We start from the raw sequence: 18,682 nt of genomic DNA, 5'->3' as shown, positions 1-18,682 counted from the left end.
TGCTGCCCCCCGCGCCCCCCCCAGGCCTGCCCTGACCCCCAGGGCCCACTGACCCCACCTCGGACCTGCTCCCCCCCCCGCCCCTCCCTCCGAGCGGGCCCCGCCCCTCCCTAAGCCCCGCCCCCGCTGACCTGCCCCCCTCCTCTCCCCCCCCGCGCTGACCTGCCCTCCCCGCCCCTCCCCCGCCCTCTCGCCGCCGTGCAAATCTCGCGAGACGCCGCGCGCTTTCACTAGTGTGTGTGTGCACCAATCGAGCCGGGCCGGGCCGGGCCCAGCGCCGCGGGGAGGGGGCGAGCACCGGCCCCGGCACCTGCCCGCGCCCCGCCGCGCCCCCCCCCCCCCCCCTCCGCCTCCAAACCCCCGGGAAGCGGAGGGGTCCCCGCAGCCCCGTTCCCCCCCCCCCCCCCCCCCCCCCCCTCCACCTGCCCGGGCGCTGCCGCCCGCCGAACCCTCCCTCGGGCCTTTGTCCCGCCGCGAGGCCTTGCGGTTGCCGCCGGCCTGCGCGCACCCCGGCCGCGCGAGGTTTCTTACGCGAGGCCGGGGATCCGCGGCCTATCCATCCCTTCTCACTCCCCCACACCCGCCCCGTCTCCTTCCCCGCCCCGCAGCCGGCGAGGGGCGAGCCCCCACCTTCCCCCCCACTCCCACCCCCCCCCGCTGCCGCCGCCCCCCTCCCCTCCGCCCTTCTCCCCCGCGTGGAGCCCGGGTGCCCGCAGCGGCGGCGGCGCCTGGCTCACGAGAGGCCGCGGAGCCGCCCCTGGCCTCCCCCTCCCGCCCGTGCCGCCGCTGCCGCCGCCGCAGCAGGTTCCCTCCCTCCCTCCTCCTCCTCCTCCTGCTCCTGCCCCCGGCGGCGGCGGGATCCGAGCGGTGCCCGGGGAGCGCTCGGCCCGGGCAGGAGGGGAGAGGAGCGGCGGGGCGGCGGCAGGAGCAGCAGCGGCGGCAGCGCCAGGTGAGAGAGCCCGGGGGCGGCGGGGGAAGCGCGGGGACCCCCCCTCGCCTGCCGGCGCCCGGCCCGAGGCCGCCCTGGGGGCGGTGGGGCCGGGGCGGGGGCGGGCGGGGTTGGGGGGCGGGCGAGGGGGGGGGGGAGCCGGGCAGCGACCCCGGGCCGCGGAGGAGGCGGGGGGCGGAGGCTGGTGGAGACTCCCCGCCGCTGGCTGCGGCCGGGCCGGGGTCACGGCGGAAGGGCCCGAGGCCTGTGCCCCGAGGCGGCGGGAGCGAGGCCTGGGCCGCGGGTACCCGCCTCGCCGGGGCACGGCGCAGGCCCCGCGGGCGCGCAGCGCGGCCCGGCCCGGCGGGCGGGGGGTAAGAGCGGAGGGGAGGGGGGTGCGGGGGGGGGTTCGGCCGGGCCCGAGGGAGCGCGGAGGCCCCGGGCCGGCGGGGGAGGTGCAGGGGTGGGTACGGCCTGTGAATCCCCGGCCTGGGAGTTGAGGCGGTGCTGCCTGGGGTGCCGGGGAGGAGGAGGAGGAGGCAGGCCGAGGCGGTGCAGCAGCTGGCAGCGGGGCAAGGCTGCTCACTCACCGGCTTATTTTCAAACGCGTGCCTCTGTTTCCCGAGTGGGGAGGGAGGATGGGAGAGAGGTGCTGAAAATCACCCCGCGAAGGAGTCGGGGAGGGCAGGGAGGGAGTGCCATCCCCTGCTGGGAGGGATGGAGGGGGGGCCGGGGCAGGCCCGGGGGGGAGCTCGGCCCTGCGGTGGGGTGCGGGGGGGGGGGGGGGGGCAGGGATGGCTCGGGAACTTGTGGCAGCCCCTTCCCCAGACCAGCATCCCGGCGTGGGGATGCGATTCCCTCCCGGATGGTCGCCCTGTGCCCCGTAATGGGGGAGAGACCTGGGAGGACTTTAACATCTTTGCCTTCATGGCTCGTCTGTCATTTTCCTCGGTGCACAGATTTCCTGTTTTCAAAACTAGGCTGATAGCTTTGTCGGGGTTTTGAAGCCCATAGCAGAAATAGGGTTCTCTAATAACCACATTTAGTATCCCATTAGTTTTCGAGGCTTGTTACTGATTTGGGAGAGCAGTTGTGAATGCCCCCGGATGGATTCACTTTGCCCCCTGTAACTTAGATCTGCAGCGTTTGGAGGAAATGGCAGGGACAAAATGGACAGTTAATAAAAGGAACAATTGTATACTGCCTATTCTAGAGGGCACTTGCTGCCCTTCAAGAACTTTCCTCATCGCATATGCTCTTTATACAGCAAATCTTTCTTCTGTCTCTTTTTTTTTCTTTTTTTTTTTTTTTTCTACCTTAGTCCAGAAAATGAAACTGGAACAGACATTTCTGGAAATGAACTTGATTGGTGCAGTTGGGAAGATGTGATTCACAGTTATAATGAACATTGAAATTTGTCCCATTTTTTTCACAGTTCGGTATTCAAATTGTGTATTTCCTGATTTTTAACCTGTTTACACAACTATGCAGGGGTTTGGGGTTTTTTTTAACCCTTCAAATGATGGCATCCGTTGTGTTAGATTGCCAAGAGGTACCCCAGGTACATCAAATATATTGAAGCAACTGTTACACTAGAGGTATTTGATGCTTTACTTTATGAAGTAAAAGGTTTAAACGAGCGTCATTTTCTTCTTATAGTCCCTTTCTGTGCTTGGAAGAACCAAAGCTGTTGTCAGTGAAATCTGGAGTTCGGGGAGATCTAGTATTTCCAGGATTGGCCAAAAATAAATTATGGGGTAAAGAATGTTGCTTTTTTTTCTAGTAGTCATGCAGCACGGATGAAAAGCTCTGAGGGTTTTAGTCATAACACTCTGGTCCCATGTTTTCCTTTTAATAAAGCATCCAGTGGGAGAATGTGACATAATTGGTTTCTTGGATTTAGAGATCTTGAAATGGCTGGCACAACAGATAGAAGAGGAAACTCTCCAGCAGGGTTGTGGTTTAAATACAGTAATATGGTGGCAAAGTCATGTTATTACTGCATGGTAATCTTGCATTTCTCTTGCAAGAAGATGCTTTCTACATGGTTATGCTGCCAAACGGCACTATTGAGTCTCGTCAGTGGCACGGAATATTAAAATCTCTCTCCTCTTCTTGCATTGCATAATCTGAGTGTTGTTCTCCCATAGCAGCAGAAATGATGGAAGAATTGCATAGCCTGGACCCACGAAGGCAGGAACTACTGGAGGCCAGGTTCACTGGAGTCGGGGTTGCTAAGGTGAGTACAAGTACCTTTGGTAACAGGCATGACTGCTTATCCATCCTGCACTGCACTTTTTTTTTTTTAATTTCTACATTGATAATTTTGCTTTGCTAGCAAAATGTTTTCTATCAGTAATTGTGTTTTGACCACTAATTTGCCTGAAGTATGTTTAAGAGGAATGAAAATGGGATCTCTATGAGCAGATGTTTTGCTATACAGAAGATTTTGGGCTCTAATTAAGTTCTTAGGAGTTGCTACATCTTCAGGCAGCTTGTACACCCCAAAAAACCCCATGACAACTTTGTCTTTGGAAGCGGGAAATCTCATGTGTCTCTTCCTTTTTTTTTTCCAAGAATGCATTTGAGAACTGAATTTGGCCACTTGTTAGATACAGTTTCAAGTTTAATGTTTTTAATAGCTTGTAACCAGACAATCCATTCAGGAATTTGTTCAGTTCTTTGTGGGTGCAGTGTGCTAAAATGGTGTACTCAGTTGCATAGGACACACAGAAAAAGTTTTTGAAGGTAAGCTCTCCTGTATCTGTGATCCACAACCTGCTAGTAAAATCCCATCTTTGTCCTCACGTACAACTTCCTAACTGTTTGGTAGCTGCCTTTCTTGAGTAAGGCACTTAAATAATACCGTGTGGTTGCTTGATATGCTAGCATTAAGCTCTTAGTTCTCTAGATGTTGTTGGTAGTGTTAATTGATAGTCTCTCTGAGCAATGAAATGGTGACAGAACTCATCTTAAACTAGGTCAGTGAGAAGGAGTTTACTTTTGAGGAGAGGATACTGAGTTTTGGACCACACCAAGGTAGATGGTAAAACAGCATATCACTGCTAGGTAATATTCAGAAACCTAGAATTATTTTGAGAAGAAACGTTGTAGATGCTGTATTTCTTAGAAAAATTCAAAGCAAATCAGAACTTGAAAAAGGATTTTGTTTGAGTTCATACATTTCTTTCTGATCTGTACTTCAGTCGGGACTCAAACAAGGTTGACTCTTGGAAGGAAGCATGAGTAAGTAAAATGTTCAACTTTAAGGTAGTGTAATGAGGAAGATTAGAAGTTGTTAAGGGGTAACACTTCAGTAACCGAAATTAAGAGTGTGGGGTTTTTTTTATCTTTTCCTCCACTCAATACTTTTTTTAAATCTTACGACTTTTATTATCATCATAGTTTAAGGTATATAATGTATTTATGATCTTGAAAGACTTTGTTTTATACAATGTTACATTTTTATGTACTTTTTCATCTGTTTCTTGCCTCTTCCCCCCATGTATGTCACTTCAACATCTTTAGCTGTACCAGTATAGATAAAGCTAAATAACTTTCTAGAATAGCTGAGACTTAGAAGCATAGATGCTGTCGTTGCTTTAAAACAGTGCCAACATACTCAGTGCTCACAAAGAATGTTAGGAACTATTCCTTTTAAAGGAATAACCTTTACAAGATACAGGAAAGCAAGTCTTAATTATGTTTTCAATATGTTTGGAGCAGAAAATACATGCCCTTTCTCTGTATGGGTGAATATTGAATATCGGTTTTGTTTCTAAAACATATCCAAGTAAAAAAGCCTCATTTCTTGGAGACTTCGCTTTGAGCAAAGCTGTTCTGTTACTGAGTTTTATTTTTACCTGTTGTTATGCAGCGTAGTGTTTTACTTTGTACTAGTCAGTGAACTGTTAAAGTGCATTACACTTATTTCAAAGAATATATATTTATTTACTTGCATACTTGCTAATTTGCGATAGATCAGCCAACCATTGATATGAATTAGCATGACTCTACTATGTTGCAGCAAGTCTTGGTTGCAATATTAATCTCAGATACTACATTCCCTCCCAGGTTGGTGCTTCAAATTCCCTCCCTACCCCCCCAAGTCTCCGTCCGTCATGCTCCGCACTGGCATTGGTAGGTCATTGTCTTAAAGGGAATATATTGGGAAAGCTGTGATACAATTTGTATGATTCAACTAAGATTTTTAGCTCTCTCCAATTAAATGTTTAAGGAAAGCTACGTGGAGTAAGTTAGTGCCATCTAGTGGGACCGGGACTGGCACATCCTCCTGGGATAGAAGGTATTCTGTTGCTGTTTATTGCATAAAAGGAAGAAATGTCATCTTAGATGCTCTCCGATTGGGCGAAGGCTGCAGGCAGTTGTAACTGAGCTTCCTGCCTTCCCCAGACTGGGTGTATCACTTAGTGTGTTTGGTTAGGTTTCTTTAATGTTTAAAAATAAAAGGTATATTTTGGACCTACATAAAACTAATGCACCAGTTTACATCTTTAATACAACTGCAGCTTTAAAGCCCACTTTCCCTCCGTGTTTGCAAGTAAAGAACAACTATATGTGTTTCTGAGAAATGAATGAGACTAAGCTGATCTAGTATAAATTTTTCGGCTGGAAACTAGAAAAAGGCTTCTAGCCGTCAGAGTCATGGGATTTTGGAAGAGCTTTCCAGTAACAGTAGTAGAGGACAGAAATCCTAAACTGTTTTGGAAACAGCTGTGTGCTGTCACCTCCTGTGGTAGCTGAAGGCACAACCCAATGACCGAGGTCGTTTGCAGTCCCAAATGCCTCAAAATTCTGTTGCAAGTCTGTGATGAATTATCTCACTTAGCTGGAGAATGTATTTCTCTAGAAGCTCAGAGTTAATACATGGAACCAAATCTCTGAGCAAGGAATGTTTCTAGGCAACTGTTATACTCATGTGGTTCATCCAGGTCACTAGATAGTTTCAAAAAGCCAGTGATGCTTTAGATGTCTGTTCTTGCCATATGGTAAAGTGCCATTCTTCTCCAAATTCACAAAGCAAGGCCTTGAATTAACACATGACTATCTGACACCTACCGGTATTCCTGCTTAGTTAGCTCCTGTTTATGTTTACTTACTAGGGGAAATCTAAGCGCATTCACTTGAGGCATTCTGACTAGTCATCTCAGACATCTTCCTTGGGTCAGTAGGTACAGAAGACAAAAAGTAGTTTGTTTCTCGAGATAGCATTGTTTAATTTTGTCTGTTCTCATCTCAAGGGTGCTGCCTTTAAGATATCAGCTGGGTTAACTCCAAAGGATTTGTGTAATTTCCACAGACTTTTCCTGGATAAGAATTCAAATAGCTAATTGTGATGGGTGACTCTGTATTTGCACACAGCTTGTCTCAGGCTTAACCAGGGTGGATCATCACAGCAGCACCTGTATCTTCCACAAGTTTGGTCTTTAAAAGATCTTCAAATTAAGTTGTGTGCACCGCTTTATTATAGCTAAACTAAAAAGACTGAAGTATTTCCAGAGAGAGTAACCTTCTCTGTTGTGCTGTGGAAATCTTGTAGATCCAGATGATTGTGGTAGAATTGAAGAAATATTGGTCTTGGTGGTAGCTAGTGCTCCCTTTCCTCCTTCTTTGAGTTATTGTAAAGAGGGGAGTGAAAACCACCTGAAGAGTGCTGCAGAACATCTGCCTCCAAAAAGAAAATCGCTTCTAAAAAATCAGCAGTGTTTACATGTATTATTTTGGTTTTTACCCTCTAGCAGTCTTAGTCAGTTCAGTAACTACCAGTTGTATTGGTCTGCTTAGCAACATTTTTAGCAGCAAAGTTACCCAGTTGAGAATTCATGTGTGAGAATAATCATGTCTTCCTTGGAGGGAAGTGATGCTGCATAGTGATGGTCCTTAACAGGTGTCACATGCCACTGCAAGAACTAGTTAATATGAGGTTTGAAACTTAGAATTGACTTTATCAGCTACCACAGAACGTGCCAGGACTTTATGCCAGATACTTGAAAATTGTTTGGATGCTTCCGTGTGCAACGTTGCTTATTTCAAACGTGTTGTCTGGCTACTAGAGCCCAGAAATAGTTGTCGGATCTCAACTCTGTTTCTGCCTCTGAACTGAGGGTTGTTAGGGTGATTTGCATGACCTTTCTGTCCAGTTTGCCATCAGTAAAATAAAAACACTATTTTTTGAACCTGAGAGAACCCTCAAGGAATAATGGAAGCCGAGAAAATCCTGTTGCAAATCTGCTTACCCATCTGATACAGTGGAGGTTACCTGTGAACATCTGATAGTAGATTAACTTCTCATAGCAGAAAAACCTAGGTGATTCAGGAATTTCATTATTGGCTAAAATACCAAGCTTTTCTAAAAGCCCAATTAAGAAGCAGGCTGTAATTCTCATACTTACGTGCTGCTTGAAATAAGAATATGTTAATTAAGCCTGTTTTATACAGTAGCACTGGGCCAGAGTAACTGGTAAACCATTCAACCATTTCACTTTGGTGTAAGCCTGTGTGGAGCCAGCACTAACTTTTAATGGAACTAAGGATTGACTTTTTCCCTTTGAAATCTCTTGATTTGCTACGGAATTTGGAAGAACTTGGGTTACCTTGCCTTGAGGTAATGAAGCACGTCTCTCCGCCATTTAGTTAGCAGGAGGATTTTGCAATGCATGTTGCTGTAAGTCCACATTGGAGACTCTGGTTAGGCAGCTCGAATTCCTAGAGCTGTCTTTCAATATGGGGAGTTGGAGAGCACAAAATGGAGACTGCCCAACATAAGAGTTGTGGACAGGCCTGGGGGATCATTTTGGGGAGCTTGGAGATGCTGAGGAAGTGCACAAGTCATGCGAGGCAGTAGATGGACTAGAAGAGGAGATAGGTAAAGGCGCTCTGAGTCAGGCCAGCTCTGTTATGGAAGATCCGGGGAGAGCTATTATCAGCCTAAGTTGCTTCTATTGAAATTTCAGCCATTGTGTCTCATTTGTGGCCTTTCCAGGGCTCTTGCAAAGGGAGAAATGACTAACCAGCTTGTGTGAGTGGACAGATTTTAAATTCTTGCCTTTTGAGTAGGAGTTTTGAAAGCGCATGCTACTGTTGCATCCACTTCTCAACATGGAGGTTTTGTTGTGCATAGGTAGGTCAGGGACTTAGAAGCAGCAGTTGATAGGTGAATCACAAGGGAAAAGAGCATGCCAGCTTATCTCAGAAAGAAATTCCTTGCGGAGGAGGAAGTGTGTGCTGTTCTTGTGCTTGTCATTTGGGTAAACACTATAGAAACTATTAGCTTATTTCAGATGACCCACATATTTTGATTTTTTGCTGAGCCCCATCATCGATTCTCTTGACAGGGTACAGTGGATGAGTGGGCTGTAAGTGGTATCAGAGAGGTGCAGTATTATCCCAAAGTAGTCTGTGCTAGAAAAGCCAGATGCCAGTGCAGATGACTTCTTCAGGAACAAAATTTATAAGCTCTTCCTGTGTAAACTATTGCATGCTTATTATTCCCTACTGCTACTTCCGCAGCAATATTTTGATGTTAGTGTTCTTTGCCATTGCTTGGTTGTCTTTTTCCAAAATTCAGGTTTGTTCCTTTAATTCCTTTTGTGTCATGACCACTTACAATGGTATGCTAAATTAAGTACTGAACATTTATCCAATGTCAGAGTTAAATATAAACAGTCAGGAATGATAAAACATAAATTTGAAAGGGGTTTTTTATACACACACTGGCTGCTAGTTGAGGGGGGAGATGCTCAGATGTATAGTTTCTCATACCCATTGTCTAAACCTGTTGCTATAAGCAGTTGATAACATGAGGTTGTGTGTGAAACTGGGCATCTAGCTGGATGATGAGGAAAACTTGCTTTTTCTTTCTCTTGCATAACTATGTGAGAAGAGGTGCAGCTGAGGTCTAGACCATGTTCCTTAAACATCCTAGGTATTGCATCTTTATTGCTTTGAGTACAGCATGTTCTAATGAACAGTTTGTGTTTCCATAGTCGGAATACCTCAAAACAAGACTTTTTTGCCAACTTTGACATGAACAAGATGCATCAGCTCCATGCCTGTAGGGTAGGCCTTGTACTTCGCTGTAAGAGAAGTGTCGGTGGAAGGCCCTCTAGAAGATCATCAAGGGAAAGGAAAGCTCATGCAGTGTAAATGGGTCAAAATTTGCCTGCAAAGAATTAATTCCACATTTTTTCACAGTTACCAATACACATAACTGTGAACCTGCTGGATACTTACAGACATCTGACAAGCCGTTCTTTTCAGGTTCCATAACTAAGTAGTTAGTTCCTTTCTGCCCTTTCTAGTACTGCATTGAGTTTTACGATTTTGTCAGTGTAGTTTCCAGAGGAAATTTTAAAGTAAAGGAAAAATAAGGTTTTTTTGCTCTTCAGGAATCTGTGATCAGAACTGCACTGCTCTTTTGTTGATGCAAAAATGGGTTTGATTCCAACTGCTAGAGCTGTAAATTTCCCACTCAGTACAGGTAGTTGTGGTACTAGAAATAAGAAAAACATTGTGGATTTTGTATTAGATGTTTTTCCAGCTGCTTGCATTCCAGAACATCACATTCAGTTGCAAACTGAGTGGATTTTTTGTACTGGAGAGGATAAACTTATTTCTGAAAAAAAATAATAATCCTTGGGATCATTTCTAACTATCAGTTAATTTCTCCAGGTGACCCTAGAGTACAGGTCTGCTGCTGAAACACTGGCCCTTCGTAAGCCACTGGCATACTCTTTCAACCACAGTGTTGCTGAAAAGCTCAAATGTGGCATTTTGGGAGCAGCTGCTCCTGTCACTTGCTGTCCATGTGCAAAATGGAGGCAGCAAGATTTAAGCAAATGTGAAAACAGCTTTCACTTTCATCTTTATTATGTCAGAACTTCAGCCTGTCCATCTGAGACCAGCAAATGCTAATTTGTTTAGATGCTCCCGCACCTACTAAAGCTTTCACAGAAGGCTAATGTTTTGGATGTGCTGGTAGAGTTTGAGTTCAGGAGAGGAAGTGAAGGATTTTAGAGGACGGCATTGGTGCAGTTTATAAACAAGCTTTTTATATGGATGAAAAGTTTAACTTTCTGTTGTCACTTGTTGTAAGATACATTTTATTTTTTTTTATATCAATGAGGCCTTCACATGAGTGTAGCTAAGGTTAGTGTTGGCCCTTCTGTTAAGTCCTGTTGGCCAGGGAATAAATCACTGGAATAACCAAGAGTTGTACCCGTGAGATATGTGAACCATCACATTAGGTGGTGAGGCTTCTTTGTTTAAAAAACAACTAAATTTTAAGCTTTTGTATTGCTGAAGGGATGAGGTAAAATACCTTTCTGGTCTTGAGCTATTTGTGTGATGAGTTGAAGAGGTAATGGTAGGGCTTAAAGAGTATAAATCTGCAATTTTTCTTAAAAGTAATTTGCTTTTAAGAGTGCTAAATGTGTAGTTTCTTGAGCTGTTCAAGTGTTGTTTGGTTGGGTTTTTTTGTTGTTGTTGAAGCAACTAAGTGTGTCCTTCTGGGAGAAACAAAGTTGGTAGTTAATATTCACAGTATAATACAGAAAGTAAACAGAAATTTTACTTTCTGTGGATGTCTGCTTGGAAATGGGGGTTAGTAATAGGCAGTTGCGTCACAGGTTTAATGTGATGGTCATGTTTGTCTCATAATTGGGGAAGGGAGAACTGCTCTCCTCAAAAATAATCTGCTGGGAGATTTCTGTGTGATGTTAAGGCTTCTCCCCCACCCCTCCCATAAGTCTTCTGCTCAAGTATATAATGAGAAGTGGCTTTGCCTTGAGGAAAGATTGATTGGTGGGAAGTGGTTACTGCAAAAATAAGAATGCTAAAATAGAATGAATCTTTGGGAAAAGATGCTCACAAGTTATTAATGGAGAGGTGGCTTTATCATGTCATTCTTCCTGTTAATACATTCCATCAGTAATTGTGAATCTTGTTTTTATATCTTTGTCAAATTCGTCTAGATTTCTTAAGTTAGATCTGTAGGAGGATACTTTTGTGTCAGAGCACTAGGCTAAAACACAGTGACTTTGCATGATTCACTTTTCCTTTTAAAACCAATTTTGATAATAGATTTTTAAAATTCTGAAAACTTCTTGGATACACATCTGCATTTTTAGATATCCAGTAGAGCCTGCAAAGGTGCAGGCAGACTCTTTTAGGTACTTGGATACTATTTCAGTAAATCTATTCCAGCCTCTTGAATTTGTGTGTTAGCCTGGTAGAAGCAACTGCTCTGTTGGCAGGTCAGCCATGGGTCTGTAAAGTAGCCTGATGGGAGAGATTGTCTTATGGGTGCCAGTTGTACTGCCGTTAGCACAACTTCTACTTGTTCACTTTCTTAGTGTTTAAAAAAAGCATAAAAATTACGCATGTAAAGAAAAATCAGTGGTACTGCCAGCATCTGGTGAAAGTAATAGCTGCCTTGCCAGATGGAAGATGCCTCTGAATTCTTAGCCCAGGGTCAAGCAGATGCTTGCCTGAAGAGCTGAGCTTGGAACTACTGCTACTCAAGAAATCAGAAGTTTTGTTTCTCAAACCAGTTGTCTTAGACTTTTATGTATACTGCCTTGGCTGTTTTGTGGATGTGATCAAATACAGCAGTCAGGATATAAATTGATGCAGAAATATCATTGCAAAGGCTGGATCAGTATACTGAGAAAAGACTGTCCAACTGGCAGTCCAACTTCCATCTTGCTCCAAACAACTTCTGAAGTTTTTTAATGCCCCATCATGTGTCCAGGTATTTGACCCGTGTTGCTGCTGTATCCTCGTGACTTAGAGCAGCGTAGTTAGCCCAGAGATGCAATGTTTGATAGGACGTGTCTGCCTTGTATGGAAGTTGTTTCTAACAGTCTTTGCTTGTTTTTCACTAGGGTCCATTAAATAGTGAGTCTTCCAACCAGAGCTTGTGCAGCGTGGGTTCTCTGAGTGATAAAGAATTGGAGGTAAGCAGGCACAAATCCTCATGGTAATCGGGTTTAAGGTGGACATGACTAAACTCAAAACACAGAAGGAATTGTGTGAGAGTGAGCAGCTGTGTTCTTTGTTCGGGGTGTGAAGGGGACTAGTGGAAGTATTTAGTCTGGATCTTAAGCCTACAGTCTTTGGACCATGCTGTGCCACAGTCCTCCTTGAAACTTCCCACCATAGCAGGCAGATTTTACCCAACCCCAAAAACACAGCGTTCGTAAAGCTCAGCTTATGAAATTTTCAGCTGCCTTATGATTTGTTTGCTGGTTTTGGATGCAGTTTTGGCCAAACTGAAAGTCAGAGAGCATTAACGGAAAAGTTTGCCTTACCTATCAAATATGTGAATTTGCAGAAGTCTGTACGAAGCGGAGCATTTTTATGAATCGCTCTGTGGAAGTGTGGAGAGGTGAAAATTGATGCTTTGTCCCTGTTTAATCTCTCTGCTTTAGGATTAACTATTTCAAAACACTTGCTAGAGCAGCAAAATGAATTGTAGAGTTACATTTTTACTTTAAAATTTCACATCAATAAAGTAAAATCTCAAATTTAAATGCATTTTCTTATGCGTTTAAAGACCTTTCCACGTGGTTATCAGGTAAGTTTTGGATCATATTTCCCGCTGTTATGTGGCAGTACTGATACGAGGTGTCTGGTGAAGCTAAGTCTTTCAAGAACACAGTGTCTTGAACTCCATACAAGTAAGTATAGTTAATAGTGGAAAACTGAGTATTCATTCTTATTTTACTTGGGGTTTTTATGAACTTCTATGGAGTGATTTACATTGACCAAGCTGACATAATCAAATCTAGCATTCCTTGGTAGATTTTCAGTCTGTACCAGATAATGTTGTGTGTAATTTTTGTTACGTAACTACTTGAAGGGAAAAACAACTCAAACTGCATCTCATTAATATGCTTGCAGTTCCATGGAGGCTGTAATGGAGCCTGTGGTGTTACAGTCATGCCAACGCTGTTCATGAGTTGCACTTCACTACGCAGTGAGGAGGCTATGTCACTGACTTTTACACATACAGGAGCTGGTGCAACAAGTCTCAAGATAGTTATGGAGTTTTCAGTCCCCTCATTCTAACAAGTACTTTGCAGACACAATAGCCACCTTTGTCTTAACATCCCCTCCGTCCTCTCACCAAAACAATAACATGTCGGTGACCGCCCAGCTGGTAACATGGGACCGTAGATGTCCAGCATCCACTGGGGACACAGCCAGGTTTAGATTCTGGCTGTGTCAGCTTTATCCTTTTTATCCTATTAAAGGAGGTAGATTGATTTCTGTGCTTGCTGTGTGCAAGTCTTTGGCAAAGATCTTTAAACAGGGTACTTTGGACTTTGGTTTCCAGAGAGCATGCAACTTAGGTTTACCACAAACTTTCTGGCCATGGCTTTCCCTTCCCCAGACTTGTGTTTTGCACGCTGTGGTTTTCTTCCTGCCCCCAGGCTATAGTTTAGTGGTGATTGTAAAGCATATAGCTCGGAAATTATTTGGGACCCTTTGGGATAAGAGATGTTTTTAAAATGACGTTGGTGATGGAAATGACAAGGTATCTTTCATTCCAGCAACCTCAGTAAGCTGCTTCTAGTGTAGTGCTTCCTAATGTTTTCAGCAGGCTTGGCCACAGAGGTGACCCTGGTGACAGGGGAAGCACCATGCCAGGGTCTTCTCCACCCCTGTGTGCCTAGGTTTGCCAGCCTTGCACAGGCAGATGGGTCTGATGCTTCTGGAGACTTCGAGCCTTCCACTTGTGCTCTGTATTGTGCCTGTGCAGAAATATACTGCTGTCCACTGGTGAGCTGCCCCACAGGTCTCTGGTGGCTCACAGAAATGGCAGATGCAATCAGGCCTTGACTTTACTGAGAGATACGTCCAGATGAATTTCTGCCTCTGTGGCAGCTTTCTCCTGGCTGCCATCTTGGGGAGCTCTGCCTTGTTTGGTGTGAGGTTGCAGTTGTGTGCCAGTGGACAGGATAGTTCTTGTAGCCATCTGCAAAGGGCTTTGGGAAGAAGCATTAGCTGCTGGCAAGGTGAATTGTCCTGGTAGACTGTGAGTAGCCACTGGACTGCAAATTTATATGCCTGTACTCAAACCTCCTTTTGTTGCTCCTCTTGTACCAGTACTGCAATCACTGTGAGATGGTTTACACAGATTTTTGTAAGTGTTTGAACTAGTTCTGCTAACCATGTGAGGTAACTGGGCAGTTGAGGCTGCCTTGCTGCAGCTGAAATAGAAAAAAATTAACCTCATTCCTAACCCTGTTCTCTCCCCTCTGCAGTACATATATCCGAAGGTAGCAGCTATTTGAGAGCAGTTGTTTCTTTAAGTACCAGCAGTAGAAACAAATGTACCAGAGAAGTGAAATGGCCACTGGGGATACGGAACAGATTATTGTGTTTTGGCATTTTCTTTAAATCTTGGAATAACTGCAGAAATGTTAATTTTCAAGTATTGTTTAACAGACTCCTGAGAAAAAACAGAATGACCAGCGGAATAGAAAAAGGAAAGCAGAAGCATATGAGACCAGTCAAGGTAATTCATTCTCCTGACCCTGCTGCGGGATTTCTGCACGGTTGGTATTTTGTGCACGTTTTGCACAGTCAGTGTCCTAGGAAACTAATGGTTCTTCTCAAGGGTGTGTCAGGCAGCTTGTTATAAACTACTCCAGGACGGTGTAGTTCTCTTCTGGGAGCCTAGTTTTCCTCATTGGCAGAAAAATACTCATCTTCAGCTTATTCATACAAACTATTGCATTTTTATAGGCCAGACTGCCCAAAGGCTTAATATGGCTTCTCTGAAGTGTTGTTTTGGTCCCACGTCACTACATATACAGCAGCCAGACTTGAAAATACAGGCTGTACTCTCTTCCTTGCGTTTTTGAGATGTATGCCTGCCTTGTTAGAGTAAGTTCTCACCATAACAAATAGAGAACAAGCTGTGCTCAAGTATAAAGCAGGCAGTACTGTCTCAGAGCACTAAGAAAAACCCAGCGTATTCAAGTCCAAGTTCAGTTTTTCTAGCAAATGGGCATAGAGGCAGGTTTCAATTTCTTTTGTTCTTCAACAAGAAAGTAACGAGGATTGTGTTGACAGAACTGCTTTGATGATAAGAAAAAAGGGTTAAGTTTTTTAATGAGCTGGTATTAAACCACCACTAATTGTGTCTCTAACTCTTATAGGAGTGCTTGAGCGATCTGATATGCAGTCATTTACCCGAAGGCGGAGAAGTAAAAGTACCCTTTGCTCTGTCCTTATCTTGAAGGAAATTTTGGAGAATCTATGCAACATTCAATGACGTTTAGTGTTTTCTAAGTACTTTAGCAAGTGCAAATGCTGTTTGATTGGATTTGACATGTTTGGAATTGAGAGTTAATTGAATTGTCAACTGTAAACCCTCCCAACACAACACAAGAGCTGTAACCCTGGGGCAGTCTTTTGTTTCGCAGCAGCTTTTGTTGTGATAGGTGTTGCACCTTTCTACAGGGAAAGGAGTGTCAAAATAGGAGTAGTTTTTCTGAGCGCCGTCATGACTTATGTACTTAAAAATATCAACTCTTATTTTCATCCTTTGTTTTCCTTTTAGGAAAAGGCACTCCTAGAGGACATAAAATTAGTGATTATTTTGAGGTAAGCATCATTACGTTCTCTGAGAAATCTGCATGAATTCACATTTTGCAAAATCTGTAGATGAAAGTCAGTAATATGACTTCTGTTACAGGATCCATCACGTTAAATAATAGCTCGGGGTCATTGATTGACAATGTTAATCTGATATGCTCAAATCTGATTAGGTAGAGGATATGAGGTTTTTGGAAGTTGTTTTTTTAAATTAACATTTCTTTGCACAGTTGACAAAGCAAATTTTGAAGAGAGCATCCACATTGGAGGGTATCTCCTTGTGTGCAAACCTATTTTGATACAGGTCCAGTGCTGCAAAGTATCCTACCTGCCAAGTCCTGCTGATTTGAGTAGGAAGTTGTTTACAAGGTTCCCTCTTTAGAAAAGCTTGCCGTGGGAGGCTGGCACCACTGGGGAGATGGAGACCCCTCCCCAAAACAATGATGGACATTGTAAAAATCAGTATTCTTTTTACTGCATAGTCTCTGAATTTTTTTCTAGGTCTGCACAGTCCAGAGCTCTAGGTTTTCTCTTAACATTTGTTCTCTATTTTACTGAATTAACCTAGAGTCAGAAATTAAATGCTTATTAGCACTTTTTTCTTGGCTAAAGTTTTTTCTAAGTATGGTACAATGTGTGGTGCAGGAACATAGGAATCTCTCTACCAATTAGACCAGTTGCCCAGCTGCTTACCTGTCCTGTCTTCAACAGTGACTGGCACAGATGCCTTAGTGGAGGTGCACATTTCTTACCACTTGTGTGGTGCAGAGAGACACACCTCCTCATAGGAAATAGCCTTTTTAATTTTATCCAGTAAATGACATGTGTATTCAAGTGTACAGGTTTATATCTTTTTGTGTTAAAATGAAAAATGTACTCAGTGTGCATGTGAACATTTGCCTGAAGTACTTCCTTTTGCTGTTGTTTTTGAGAACAGTGCATGAAAATGTAAGGTTTTTGTCTTAGATCATCATCAGTTTGTTTAAACGAGTCCTTAGAGCCTATAAGGCTTCGTTTTGAAGATTAATGTGTTTCTTCTGTCTCGGTTAAACTTGTGTAAATATAATATCCCTGTGGAAGTACTGATGATCAACTCTGTTCCTTTGGCCAGTTTGCTGGGGGAAGTGGCCCAGGAACCAGTCCCGGTAGAAGTGTGCCGCCCGTCGCCAGATCATCACCGCAGCATTCCTTATCCAACCCCTTGCCGGTAAGTGTTCTCCCTGGGACAGAGCTGGTGGGTTGGCACTGATTAGGTTGGTGGCCATGCTTCAGACAGGTAATAAAACGTTCTGAACAAGGAAAGAAGTGTCTCTCGGTGAGTGATTTGGCTTATTCTCTGTTCAGTTCTCTAAATCTGAAACTGGGTTCTTGCAGCAGAGCCAGGTGTCTAGAACCCTGTAACAGTGGCTAGTCCAGTTGTAACTGATACAAATATCTGAGTTCAAAGCATGCAAAGTGAATATTTTTAACAAGCTGTGTGATTATAGATAGATTGTTGTCCTGAAAAGCTGGAACTGACATATTAGCTATCTTCATGAGCTTCTCCGTCGAGTTGGGAGTATGTCGTGTGCTTGTATAGCACTAGTACAGTGATATTCCCATCTTGATTGGACCTTTTGGGTATACTGAAAACCGTGCATACCATAATTATATTGGGAAGGTTTTTCACTTCTCTTTACCTCCATGTAGCTTGTAAGGAGCATTAGCAAAAGCTTGTGAAGAAATGCATATACATGCACATTTGTTGCTATTTTTTTGTTATGTAGTTCCATCTTGCTGTTGCAGCGTTTCTGCAAGATCTGAATGTGGAGAAATAACCGGTATTTTTAAGCCATTTTAGCACAGAGCAGCTAAAGAAATTTCTTTTAACTAGCAAAGCAATATTCAGAGGCTCTGGTGTCTGTAGTTTTGACTATTGCCTGGGCCCCTCTTTAAAACTTTTCAGCATTTGTTGAGTGCCACAGAAGTATGGAGCATTGTGGGAGGGGTTAATATTTCCAAAGCAAAACGCAGAGTCTTTACCGATTACATTATTCTGCAGAGACCTTTGCAGAGTTCATGAACGTTTATTGAACTCAATCCCAACACTGAATGCTCTGCTTAGAATTCAATATGTGCTGCTATATTTCGGAAGTTTTGTAATGCTGCTTTAAGGGAGAGCTTCACATATGCTTCTAGATATTTTTATGTTTCTAAAAATTAAAATATATCTTGTTGATTGAATGACCCTTCTTCCTATCTCATATTAATTCATTAATACATCTCTTTAAAGAGAAGTTAATGGAAGAAATAACATATCTGAATATTGCACATGTGTGAGGTATTAGGGATAGTTCTTTATTCCAGCAGATGAGAGACCCTACAGGTGTTTATAACGTGACAAGTGGATTCTTCCTTTGATTTTCTTCTTCTACACTTGTATGTATCAAGTTGGTAAAAGTTTGAACAGAGCATTTCTCATGTGGTGAGCACTGATGTTACAGTTAGTTCCAGCTAGGCCAGTTTGTGTCTGTCCTTATGCGGGTGCTCTTTGTGTTTCTTCTGTTCTTTACTCCTGCAGCTAAACCTGTGATGTTTGCTTGTTCGCAACAAAATATTATGTGCATTTGCAAGATCTGTCAGAATCAATGGTTTGAGCTAAGCCCCCAGAAATGGGAGGATGAATGAAAATTGGAGAAGATTGAGTATCTTGCCCATTACAGATGTCTGTATGGTCTAGGAAGAGAGCAGAGTGTTAAAATGTCTCTCACAATGAGACAAACCTCCTCCAAATCTGTGAATTAATCTATGCTCTACTGGAAGTTTTCTGCAATCAGAACTTGGGGAGGAATTGTAATGGCTTCAGGATGTTACTTCTTGTCTTCAAATCTCTTGACTGCTTTGAATTGCCTTGCTTCTCCTTTGATCAGAAGAATGAGCTGCAGGTCTTCACATTCTTGTGAGGTTGCTCTCACATACAAGCATTCTTTTGGGGAAGAAAGCACACTCTTGACATTTGTAATGTTAGCCACAAAATATGCTTCAGGTTGCAATTTAGGTTTTTAAGAAAAACCGAAGCCTGAAACTGTTTACTTCCTATGTGACAGCTTGGAAGGACTTAGGTGACTATTACCCAGACTGCCAAGT

At 43.9% G+C, this 18,682-nt stretch overlaps 1 protein-coding gene across 2 annotated transcripts in view; it reads left to right on the top strand.

Annotated features, from left to right (window-relative positions):
* The first annotated feature begins 416 nt into the window (after positions 1 to 416).
* The window catches only part of TLK2 (tousled like kinase 2), a 44,391-nt gene continuing 26,125 nt past the window's right edge, over positions 417 to 18,682 (top strand). The window contains exons 1-7 of one of the 2 annotated variants that reach the window (XM_074926434.1): positions 417 to 949; positions 3,079 to 3,167; positions 5,003 to 5,068; positions 11,833 to 11,904; positions 14,402 to 14,471; positions 15,522 to 15,565; positions 16,668 to 16,763. In XM_074926434.1, coding sequence (XP_074782535.1) covers positions 3,087 to 3,167; positions 5,003 to 5,068; positions 11,833 to 11,904; positions 14,402 to 14,471; positions 15,522 to 15,565; positions 16,668 to 16,763 — 429 coding nt within the window. In that variant the 5' untranslated portion in view covers positions 417 to 949; positions 3,079 to 3,086. The remainder of the gene's footprint in view (positions 950 to 3,078; positions 3,168 to 5,002; positions 5,069 to 11,832; positions 11,905 to 14,401; positions 14,472 to 15,521; positions 15,566 to 16,667; positions 16,764 to 18,682) is intronic. The other variant, XM_074926435.1, reaches the window with a different exon arrangement.

The sequence above is a fragment of the Athene noctua genome, chromosome 25 (genome assembly GCF_965140245.1).
Source record: "Athene noctua chromosome 25, bAthNoc1.hap1.1, whole genome shotgun sequence".
NCBI lineage: Eukaryota > Metazoa > Chordata > Aves > Strigiformes > Strigidae > Athene > Athene noctua.
This window is presented reverse-complemented; position numbering and strand designations above follow the sequence as displayed.